At 38.1% G+C, this 12584-nt stretch overlaps 2 protein-coding genes and 1 non-coding gene across 3 annotated transcripts in view; 2 read left to right on the plus strand and 1 right to left on the minus strand.

Moving 5' to 3' along the window:
• The window catches only part of LOC120630088, a 31252-nt gene extending 27148 nt beyond the window's left edge, over nucleotides 1–4104 (minus strand). Inside the window, exons 1-5 of the mRNA XM_039899235.1 lie at nucleotides 3964–4104; nucleotides 2239–2455; nucleotides 1455–1634; nucleotides 862–1019; nucleotides 75–185 (exon numbers count right to left, since the gene is read on the minus strand). Of these exons, the coding sequence (XP_039755169.1) occupies nucleotides 75–185; nucleotides 862–1019; nucleotides 1455–1634; nucleotides 2239–2455; nucleotides 3964–4104 (807 nt within the window). The remainder of the gene's footprint in view (nucleotides 1–74; nucleotides 186–861; nucleotides 1020–1454; nucleotides 1635–2238; nucleotides 2456–3963) is intronic.
• Nucleotides 4105–4764: 660 nt separating this feature from the next.
• On the plus strand, nucleotides 4765–4837 carry Trnaf-gaa. Its single transcript has one exon. It is a non-coding gene; the product is annotated as a tRNA-Phe (tRNA).
• Nucleotides 4838–10470: 5633 nt separating this feature from the next.
• Nucleotides 10471–12106, plus strand: LOC120633413 (keratin, type II cytoskeletal 2 epidermal-like). Its single transcript, XM_039903623.1, has 2 exons — nucleotides 10471–10543; nucleotides 11656–12106. Exons 1-2 carry the CDS (start codon nucleotides 10486–10488, stop codon nucleotides 12018–12020), a joined length of 423 nt encoding a protein of 140 aa, XP_039759557.1. The 5' UTR covers nucleotides 10471–10485; the 3' UTR covers nucleotides 12021–12106.
• Nucleotides 12107–12584: the final 478 nt, after the last annotated feature.

A 12584-nucleotide genomic window follows, 5' to 3' on the forward strand; every position in this document is an offset into this window, starting at 1 on the left:
CACGGGCTTCATCGCTAATTTCCTCCTAAGTCTTCGTATAAGTACCTGGTATAAGCACTAAAGCCTAAGCATACCTTTGTGACATTTCGAAGGCTTATAGCCTTGGCCACTAGCTCATCAACTTCTTGTAACTTTTCGCGCTCTTTCCCTGAGGGCGTTTCTATATGATGCAATTTGTTGACATCCTAGAATATATCATCATCGATCGATCATAATATCATTTATTTATTCACGTTTATTGACATTTTGAAGTTTAGCTTGGCAAACAGAGAAAGAGATAAGAGGGCGTTCGGAATTGATAAAGGGCAAATAATTACAAACATATTTCGTCAATAGCCCCACATACGAGTACATAGCCCAACATACGCTCCTCTAAGATGAGGAAATCACGTTTCGACATGTATGAGATCTACTTGCGTCCTTATTCTAATAACCTGCGGATCGTGAGCTTTTTTTATATTCCACAACAAGTTAACCCTTGGCTGCAATCTCCCTTGGTGGTAAATTATCATGGGGTATAAGATGGTAGCCGGACTATCTCGATACTGGATTATGGCAGGTGATTAGACCCCTGCCCTAAATCGCTTTCTACGCGGCAATGTATCGGAATGCTAAATCGACACATCTTTGTCCGAGGGGTGCACTTTTCCAGGTATATACGAAGTGTAAATGAAAACTAAAAACTATTTATGACTATCTGGGAAAAACCGAAACGCTAATAGTTTTTGAGTAAACAACTGCTACAGTTTTTACTGAAAGAAATCAGATAGGCGATATTTTATGAAATATTCTTATGCACCCTTCAAAAGTATGTTTATTTAGTAACGAATAAATACAATTATAAAATTTAAGATTACTAACCACGGCTTTCTTGAATATGATGGATTTCCAGGACACCTGACCCCCTATAGCGTTCTGTTTGACAGTTCTTTGTAAAATCATCAGCAAGCCGAAGTATAGGGCTATGATGAACAGCCAAGATGTTATCGTGTACGTCACAGCAATTGATTCCCAACGTTCTTCCACTTAAACATAGCCGTAATTTTATTAAATTATTTATATTAAAATATATTTGATTCGTAGTTATGGTATTTAGGAATATTTAGAAAGCTCCGAGTGAATATCTGCGTGATTAAATACGATATGTAGTACTAGAGTTAGCGACATCGCTCAATAAGACACAAAATTTAACTGGAAATCACGGCGCCGTCGGCACGCGACTCGGAGAACCGATGCTCAGCTAGTATAGGTAGACCCGCGATGAGTTGCATGGATGATATCAAGCGAGTTTCAGGAAGCCGGTGGACTCAGGTGGCGGTGTTAAGAACTCCCTACAAAATACCTTAGTCCAGCAGTCGACGTCCATTGCTTGACATGATGACGATGATGAAACTGTGGGACTTTATACTAATGTTTATAAATACATGGGTCAGATTATAAAGGCAGCTACTTACGGCCGGTTTGCAGCAAAGCAAACTCATTCAGTCCATGCATGAGACCTAGCGGCGGTATAAAGAGGTGCAAGATGAAAGTGAACACTTCATGCTTCAGATCTATCTTGTGGTGGACGATCAACTCCGCGAGGAACGTTTGTAATAACGTGAACAATGTAGTCCAAAGACATGCGATCCAAGCTGGAAATATAATATTATAGGGTATGTGGTCTATCAAAGCTCAAAGTCACTCAACAGGCGATGGAGAGAGCTATGCTAAGAGTATCTCTAAATGATCCAATAAAAAATGAGGAGATCCTTAGAAGAACCGTTACTGCGTTGGTAGACCCCTGATGAGATTGACAGATATCATCAAACGAGTCCCAAGGAGCCGCTGGACCCAAGCGGCAAAAAACCGTGGTATTTGAAACTCCCTTAAAAAGACCTCGAGATGAAGATGATGACCAGTATATGGTCTATAGTTTAAAAGACTTGCACAAAGATGAGGGCTTTGACCTTGACTGCAACCTCAGCTGGGGGCAAGCAGCATTATTGTGTCCCTGTCTAAAGGGCGTCATTTCATGTAGAATTATATACACGTAAGGCTTAACGCCTACGTCCCAGTTTAATTAACACAGGGCTGTTTATAGTTGCCCGATCGTTCCGGAACACTGAATTGATTGGCGGCACGTATTTGTCGGTATACCTTCTTGGAATAACAATGACCACAGACAAACACATCACCACAGACTATTGTGCCACAGACTTGGATTAGAGCGATACTGTCTTGTAAAATAGTACTTACTTTCAGTATGGTACATCGCCATAATCATCGCGATCATGATCATAACGGAGACGTAGACGAAGATCAGAGTCATGGTGAAGAGCAGGTGGATCCAGCGGAAGATGAGGATGAGAGTGATGCTGCCAAGGACACACACCGGCGCCGCGGTCAGGTACGCGTACACCAGCCAGCCCACGTACATCGACGGGTAGTCCACGTCGCGAATGCGCAGGGAACGCTGGGGATTTTTTTTAAGTAGTATTAATTGACAGACCAAAACATATGGTAATAATTGTAGTAAGTGGGAAACTATAAATATAGAGCATTAAACAGAGCAACACTTCACAAGGCATACGAGAAACACGTCAAGCAATGTGCCACCCAGTTAAAGTATATATATTATTAGGTAAAGTAAGGCAGTATGGAAACTACGAACTGAAGTTCGAAACGGCACACTCACACAGATGCACTCACCGACGAGGTCCCAAAGCTATTCTCGCAGGATTATAGTCGCCTTTTATGTTACGTATGTTGATTCGAACGTGTGTTTGTAGGCTTCATACTGCTTTAATATATTTTCAGTGGCCCAGAGTCCATCAAGAAGGTGTAGATGTTAAAACTCATGATTGTTATTACATCGGCAACTACGCGCTTAGGATCGGAACACGGCATTGCAACAATTTTTTTAATCGCCGTCTAGCCCCAAAGTAAGCGTAGCTTGACATGGGTGCTAAGAACATTTTTATGAATAATATACATAAATACTTATAATATACAGATAAACACCGATACTCTGAAAAACAATTCATGTTCATCACACAAACATTTTCCAGTTGTGGGAATCGAACCCACGGCCTTGGACTCATAAAGCAGGGTCGCTGCCCACTGCACCAGTCGGCTGTCGCTTAGTCGGCTTAAGCATGGTGGTAGTAGTTCCCCGGACAAGTTCAGCCACTAAAAGCTTTACTGCTACTAAAATTTAATGTAAGCTTTTGAGAAGTTATTATAACTATTAGAATAATTATAAGCTTCTATTATCAGCCTGGTTTAATGTCCCACTGCTGGATTTAGGGACAAACTCTTATAGGTATGTGGGCATGTACCATATAGAAAAAAAGTTTTTTTTAATTATGTTTGTCGTGGCCTAACATTATCTATCCATATTATATACTTATTCAATTTTTTTTGTCGACGTCTTTAGTTGTTAGCAGCGAACGAAAAAAGCTTTTTTCGTTCGCTGGTTGTTAGTGAAATGAACGGCTGTCCCGGGCATATCAGCGTACGGACGGACAAAGTCGCACAATAACGGTTCCATTTCTTACCATTTTGATACAGAATCCGAAAAATGCCATGCAGACTTCGAATTTTCAACAATGCGACTTGTCGCGCACACATTGCCGTGGCCAAAGTATTTTAAAGTTTTTTTAGCACGTCTTCGCATACTCACTAAATTATAATATTTACGTGGTTTTATACATACATATGTATGTGTTGATACACATACTACGTTACAAGTATGTATACAAAATTCGAACATTGTTAGTTTCTACGACAAGCTTAAATCTCTGTTATTATACCGGTACATATAGTATCGTGCTAATTAGAACGCACACCATTTTACGTGTCTACATTATTTATTTATTTTCGTATTTCCACGCCAGTACGTAAAAATACACGATGCGGACAAAATTGATTTCACCCGAAAAGGTTTGGGTTGAAACTTTAGTGTAGGCATTAAATTGATACCTTGAATATGCTAATGGTTTCAGCAACGACAAGGGCCTGGGTCTCCAACACGGGCGGCAGTAGAGCGCTGGTGAAGCACATTAGTATTTCTGATATGGCCCTGCGCACGCGGCCCTGCTGCATGAGGGGTGATACCGGCATCGACGCCAGTTCTAACTGGGAAGCAATAAAATAACCGGAAATTTTTACTCCACTATGCAAAAAACATGCTGGTCTTCTGCTTTGTGAAAAACAAAAACAAACCTATATCAAATCTTATAAGATATCTCCACTCCAAATTTCAGTCAAATTGGTTTTTCCAGGCAAGAATAGTAACTAAAGATTAGAAATGATTTTTTTCTATGAAGGTCCTTTTTCGGAAACAGTGCAAAGAAAAGAAAATAGAAACGATCTTATTATTTGTTTTTATGTGCTCATCTCTCTGTCGACTGATGTGCCAAGGTTAAATGAAATTATTACTAATAGTGTGACCTTTAGGCGCAATCTTAATAAATTAACGTGGCATCGACTTTGATGAATATAGTTTATATTCATTTACTATTAGACACATTTATGTACCTACGTACTACGTTAATATTACTACCTATTTTAAGAGCTAAGTAATTGATTCAAAGGCCATTCATTATTTGTCATCAAGTTGTATAACATTTGTTTCTGTTTGTTGTTATATTAAATTAACTTAGTATACATTATAATGTCATCGATAAAAATTAATTTATTTTCGTAAGTAGGTATGTTTTATCTCTACCTATGCGATGTATCAATCGGTACTTGATTTACAATTTCGACGCTTTGCTCACAGCCGAAATAGCTCAGTTGGGAGAGCGTTAGACTGAAGATCTAAAGGTCCCCGGTTCAATCCCGGGTTTCGGCAGTAATATATTTTTGTTTATATTTTAGGTTTAAAACGAATTAAGTCAGGAGTAACTTTATCTTTCGACCCGAAGTCTTCTAATTATCTGAGATGAGATTAACAAACTTTAATAAAATTAGGGAAGATGCTGCTATATATATTTATTTATTTATTGAAAGTCTTTATTAGTACACCACTACACAGTTAGGAAAATAAAGGACGAATAGAGAGAAACACAAAAACTGGTTTAGAATACAAAAGGCGGCCTTATCGCTTAAAAGCGATGTCTGCCAGGCAACCTTAATATATAGATGATTTTAAACAGTGACTTATTAATAGGTATAGATTTAAAATATAACTTAATTGAAGGATCGTTTTTCTAAATGGCTTTATAGTTGTCGTGTAAGTTCACGTTCCTCACAGTAGATGGCGTTAGTAAGTTTTGTATCATTTTCTAAGTACGGAAAGGGGAGTCTTTACCTTTGAATCACTGAGTTATATTACCATGGGCCATTTTGTCCTCAATTGAAGCGCCATATTTGACTTACAGCTGTCTCTGGAACTAATATTAAAGTGTTTTTCGTAATTGAATTTTAATTCCTTGGACACTCGTAATACAGCTTCACAACTAAAGGCGTCAACATGGCGTCAATCAATTGGAGACAAAAACAGTGACAACAGCCACACAGCCTGTCAAAGCCGTCCGTTTTCTTAATGTTTCAATTCTTTTTTTATAACAAAAGCAGGTGCCATGCCAGGAACACGTCCTGCAATGTGCCGCCCTGTGCCCAAACCTTAGACGTAGGTGTTAAGCCTGCCTTGCCTGTAATTTTCTATTTTATTTTATATAATAAGCGTCATTCTCACATTGTAGTCAGGGTCAGTCGTGCTGACGTACGTCAGTATCGCGTGGCTGACGGCCAGCTGTACTGACAGCACACCGCTGCGCAGATGAGGGTTATCGTAGCTGATATCCGGCCTCGTCACGTACTTCGCGCGCTCGGTGCTGCGTATGGCGAACTTCCACATGTTGCTCTCCTAAAGTCATCATCTTTTGATTTAATATTTGTACAGTGTGATTCCTTATGAAATATACTTATGTATCCTTCAATATTATTGAACAATAGTATTGATGTAATTGTGTAGTCTGGTTTATGTATTAGTATGTAGATATTTGTATGTATGTACTAAATAGTGTACCCCACCTTTTCGTTTTCTTGTTAGGTTTCCTAATCCTAAGGTTGCCTGGCAGAGATCGCTACTTAGCGATAAGGCCACCTTTTGTATCCTGCTTCATTCTTCATGTGTTTGTTCTTTTTTTTCGTTTTTCTGAGTGGTGTACAAATAAAGAGTATAAAAAAATAATAAAAAAATATTATTTCGTAATTCTGTTACACGTATATGTGTATGTATAAAGTTTTTATTGCACAAATTATAAGAGAAAAAAAAAGATAAATAATTTAAAAAAATAATTGAACGAATTAATGAATACTCATCACTTTTATTGCACACCAAAGATTAAGGTAGTTATAGAGATATAAACATAGACCAAGGGGTTTCAAATTGGTGGCCTTATCGCTACATAGCGATTTCTTCCAGGCGTATTTCTATATTCTTTAAATGTATATAAATACATTGGATGACATTACCGTAGGTCTCCATATAACCCAGATAACAGGACGGCCAATGGGCGTTCCTTGCGATTGATTGTACAGCATCATGTTGAGATCGTCCTCCGTTAAGGCGCTCATGAAATCTACAAACATAATATACCACTGTTAAAGGCAGAGCTAGAGTTAGAGTCTATAGAGAAGAGATTTTCGTCTCAAATTATCGTTTGGAATATCGGTTTAGTGCTTGTTGGTTGCAATAAGTAACACAGTAGTATAGACATTATTAAAATAATCAATAGCCTGGTGGGCAGGACTTCGGCTTCACTTACGGGGGCCCGAGTTCGATTCCCAGCACGAACCTCTAACTTTTCTCCTCTCCTCTAAATTCAACCTCAACCAAAACCTCTAAATTATGTGCGTTTTAAGTAATTAAAATATCACTTGCTTCAACGGTGAAGGAAAACATCGCGAGGAAACCTTCAGAAACAAAGGTATTTTACCCAGAATTAGGAACATACAGAACCCTCATTAAGCTATTATGGCATGCAGTGCAATGTGGCCAAAAATTGTGAAAACAACCCGCGTACGCTTCACTTCACACCCGTTTTTCCTATTTTAAGGTAAACGTTTGGAACATTAGATGCAAAATAAATACTGTCCGCAGCTAAATGAATGAAGTGACTAGCCTGCCTGTTCGAGATAAACGGTGGCTAAACTACTTGATGCTTCAATATTAGTCGTGTATACGGTTTCTGTAAGTTCATAATTCTGTAAAAATTTACTTACTATGTCCCAAATTCTGAGCAGCAATATTCATAACATGTTCGTATGGGGGATGATTCGGCGCGTAGCCCAGTATGCATTGCGTGTCCAAAGACTCCAGTATATCAGCAGACGTGAGGGGTGCCTGAGGGACTGCCTGCAGTGGCGTCAGGAACACAGGCCTTGCTATGAATACCGCCATGAGAAACAAGATGGCGGCGAATAGTGTCTCTACTACAAGGAGACGCCATCTTCGTCTGCAAACAACAGCATCATAATAATCAGTCCTATCTTGTTAGTGAGGCATGGCCACTCACTACATAATTTATGGATAACTATAAGACAAATGAGGGCCTACTTGGATAAGGCTCGCAACCAATAGAGCGCAGCGGGGCAAGATGGAGGAGGCCTTTACCCGCAGATATGTACCCAATTAACTTTAATGCATTTATTTATTTTATTTATTTATACTCTTTAATTTGTTCACAAAGAAAAATACATGTTTATTATTAAGATTTTTTTTTTAGTTAATTCAAAATAATTCTATGATACATTACGTTGATATGTTACTTGAGATTAAATGGCTTATTTTTATTTTGACACATGAATGAAAGATGACATTAAACATTATAAAAGACATGATATTAATATAGTGTACTTTAGTGATACTCTGCGAATACTGAAGTAAAGGTCATTCAATATTCTCAGAGTGTCTCTACAATTCACGGAACAATTCTGTCCACCCGTCATGGAACTATTCCATGACGGGTGGACAGCATTGTTCTGATTGTTGTATGAAAAGCAATGCTCAATGGGATCTATATCCCATTGAGCATTGCTTTTCATACAACAATGGGATATAGATCCTATTGAGCATTGCTTTTCATAAGCGCATTGAATGACGACAATGAACGCCCACAGCAAGTGCAAATAATATTTGAGTCATAACTGCAAATAATTTCAGACTATTGGCTGTCTGTTCATCGAGACTGGAACAGAAAATAAACTAAGAACCTATGACATCTTGTAATAAGTTTATTAACTATTTCAGTTAGACGTAAGTTTTAATGTATGTTATAGATTTATTTGTATAAAAATGGGTATAAATATGGTTTTTTATGCCCTAATAAAAAAAACTTTATTATTGTTATACGTGCTAGGGTTCGTTTATTTGGAATTAGGAAACCAGATGACTCTTGTAAGACTTAAATCCTCAATGCAGAACAAAGGTCATCGTAGGTACTTTCTGTTCGACGCAAACACGTTAAGTACCTACGCTACGTATACGAGCGATTATGAGCTTTGCATTCCTAATATTAGGGTTCTTTGTGTAACTATTATAAACGGGCGTAAAGTTTTCCGACTCCCTGTTGCTGCTTTAGCAGGCGGACACGTAAATTGTATGCCTTGTCAGGGGATATAATCGGGCGATAAAATTTTTGCCACCTGGTTTTACTAGCCGTGAAGTGGGACGTTAATGGACTATCGTTTCAAGTGCTATTAAAACTACTTACTGTCTTTGTAAATATGATTTCCAGATAAGTACACTGCTCTGTCGATAGAATTTACTGCGGACAGGCCTTTTCTCAAACGTTGCAGTCATTATATTATTACGCTAAGACAAATTACTCTGAATATATGCAATGCCCGATAGTCGGCCTATATCTTTGACATGTTTTTGACACTTGTGCGAAACACAAAGTGAATAGGAAATTTGACATTGGACACCTGTAGTTGTTGGCACTGTCAAAATCCTTTTTTTAATAAAATTAAAATGGGTACATCCAACCTCTTTACGGATTTCTTAACTATGTTAGGTAGAACCTGTCCACGCGATTATAGTTTAGGGAGCAATAAAGCTTATGTGATGGGCAGTGGGGTGCACTGCATACATGCACAAAAGCACTGCATACCCAATTTATTTTATATAACTCGTATTGGAGGGGAATTTTCCATTTTATGCCATCTACATGCTTTATGCATACCCTGGTCGAAAACCCTGTGCACGCCACTGGTTATGGGTACTAAAATGACTGATGAATATTGTTATGAATAATATACATTATTACTTCTAAAATAGAGATAAACACCCAGACACTGAAAAACAGAACATGTTCATCATACACACATTTTCCAGTTGTGGGAATCGAACCCACGGCTTTGGATTAAGAAAGCAGGTCGCTGCCAATTGGCCGTCATTTGGATTAGTTAACGGGTGATTTTAACCGTTTCATACAACAAGTTGTAGAGATTTTTAAGGGTTCGTCAGGCAAAGTTCTAGTTCTGTTTTATATATTAATAATTTGTTGTCTAAGGACAATCTAGAGTTTCGTCCAAGCATCCAGTATAATCCTCTGTATCTGTAGATCATCTGGTCTCTTTATGTTTGTATGTGCTTCTTCCAGGTGGGCCTTCGGTCTAAATACACACCCAGGCATTGTCACTTTGTGGGAGCTCACTGTTACGTAGTGACACAGGAGGGCAGTGCCCTCTCCGTAATGTAGATAGCTTTTGGTTAATAAATTAAACGTCATCTAAAACGTAGTGATTATATTCTCTTTGGCAAAACATTCCATAAATTATATTTTTTTTATCATCATTGCCATTACCAAATCATTATCCAGGCCCAGTATTCAAGGCAAGGGTCTTCACTCGGATATAGGCCGTAGTCCACCACACTGGTTAGGTGCGGATTGCTAATTGTGATCATTTATAAATTTGAGTGTTTTAAACCTTTTTTTTTTGTGGTGAAATCCTCATGGATACTACCGCGCCACGGGAAGGCACGGTGGTTATGTCGGACTCGTACCGAATTAAACCGCAAGGTGTTCCAACCAATCGCCTGGTGGCTGGGCCACGGGAACGTTTTCGCACACATCCACGACCCAGCAAGCGGCTTTATGATGATGAAGATATCGATAGGAGTCACTGACCTTAGCAATGACTTTGCTAAAAAATTATTATAAAGAAGTCATCGTATACTTAACTACACAATATTTGCTATTAAAGTGATATATTCCCACAAATGCTGTTAAAAGGTATTAAAACCTAAAAAACGCTTTGATTAGGTATTATCAAATAAGCAAAGTATTTAAATTAAACTTTAAAAAAACACGTTTAAGGTACATAATCAATTACAATAATTTTACCAGGAAATTTTACGAACGTGTGTTCACATAATAATGTTTACTTTTTTAATAATCACAGCGCTAACTAAATGGTACAGCAGTGATATAAAATGAGACGATTAAGTCTTGGCTTCAGTGTTCTAGTGAATATTGGTAGACATCAACAATGGCTCAAATTAGTTTATTCATCGCTCTAGTAGTTTTAGTAGCAGTCAGTGACGCAGGTTGGTCAATTTTATGTGCATATATTGTTGTTTAGTAGTTCAAAAATTCAAAATTCATTTATTTTAATTAGGCCTAATACACTTTTTTAACGTCAAGTCTGTCCGTGTGTAGTGACTCTACCACCGGTTCGGAAGGCAGATTCTACCGAGAAGAAGCCGGCAAGAAACTCAGCAGTTGCTCTTTTCCAACATCAAAAATTTACATTTTACATTTTAACATTCGTTTTTCTATCTTGTGAGAGAAGAAAGCGGAGCCGGATGGTTCCAAGCAACCTTGTTATTAAGAAACTCATCAATTGTATAATAACCTCGCTGTAATAAATGTGTTTTAACACATTCTTTAAACTTATGCATTGGTAAGTCCAAAATTACCTTAGGAATCATATTATAAAAGCGTATACTCAATCCCACAAATAATTTCTGCACCTTTCGCAGACGATATGCAGATGTCACTAATTTATGACCATTTCTTGTCGACTGTTTATATCCACTTTTTGTTTATAAAGACTAATATGTACTATATTGAGTATATATACAATACTATATTGATACTATATTTTACATTTTAACATTAATTTTTTCTATTTTGTGAGAGATGAAAGCGGAGCCGGACGCTTCCAAGCAACCTTAATAGAGCTTATTAGATCCGAGGAAGTACTACTAGGAGGTTAGGACTCTTGCCTCTCTTCCTAGGTAACCGAATTAGGTCCCGCAAGGTAGAGGCTTTTCGGAGTAATGTGCGTTTTTAATCGATGGAAAATAAAAAATATCACTCGCTTTACTGGTTTAGGAAAAACATGGTGAGGAAACCAGCATACCTATGTGTTCTCAACGGGTGTAAAGTCTACCAATAAACCAGCTTGGCAAGCGTGGTCGACTAAGGCCTGAACCCTTTTCATTCTGAGAGGAGAACCGTGCCATGTAGTAGGCCTGTCATGGGTTGAGAATGAGGATTATAAAGACGCAAAATTGGTCTTGACCTCGGCCGTAGGCTATATGCGTTTGGTTGGTCTTGCCATAAATACTATTTGAGCGTCTTCATCGTCTTTATTTAAGCATCAGAATTGTTGTCTATCACGTTTATTAATCTCGCATTTTTAATTTCGTTCCAGCACTGAGAGTGCAACGTTCACCCCAATTCTCTGGTGCGTCTGCGTCAGCTGGCTCTGGAGGATTTGGCAGACCTGGATTCGGCGGCTCAGGAGGATTTGGTGGCTCAGGAGGATTCGGCAGGCCCGGTTTCGGTGGGCATGGGGGATTTCAACAGCCTAGAGGATTCGGTCAAGGTGGTTTCGGTCAAGGTGGTTTCGGTCAGCAGGGCGGATTCGGTGGCGGAAGTTTTGGACGTCCCGGCTTCGGGAACAGTCACCTAAGGCAGCCTCCTTCTATCAACATTGCGAAGAGTGTCAGTATTAATGCGGGACGCAGTGGTGGGGGCATTTCAAGAGCTAGTTCTGGATCATTTGGCGGGAAGTAGTGGAGTGAAATTAAACTTCTAGTTTTGTATGAGTATTATGAGTATCTGTAAACTGATATTGACAATAAATATTAAGGTACAGTCCGTTTACATTTATTTTAACTCTAGCTGTAAGCTTGGTATAATTTATTCAGTTTATTAAAAACAATAAGAAAAGAAATTTAATTTATTGTTTTTTAACTAAAACGGACTAAGCCCCGTAATAAAATTAATTAAATTAGTTGATTGCAACACTAGGTATAATACAGTAAATTGGAATACTTGACTAATCAAGTTTTATTTCACAATATCTGAGGTGGAATAACTGTGAATGGACTGCGTTTTAGTATAATTTTTAATAAAATTTCGATTGACTTCAATTAGGACTTAACCCTGAGCGTTATTACGTGAGAAGCTATCATACTTTTTTTGCTAATAAAGGAGGTTTCATTCAGAAGACTTCAGTGCTCTATGACACAAGTGTTGAATGATTAAATTCTGATTATTTTTACATACTTACGATTTTTATTTAAGCCTTAATAAAAACATAATTCCTTAAATTCTTTCACTTGAAAGTGTGTTATG

The sequence above is a fragment of the Pararge aegeria genome, chromosome 2 (assembly GCF_905163445.1).
Source record: "Pararge aegeria chromosome 2, ilParAegt1.1, whole genome shotgun sequence".
Classification (NCBI taxonomy): domain Eukaryota; kingdom Metazoa; phylum Arthropoda; class Insecta; order Lepidoptera; family Nymphalidae; genus Pararge; species Pararge aegeria.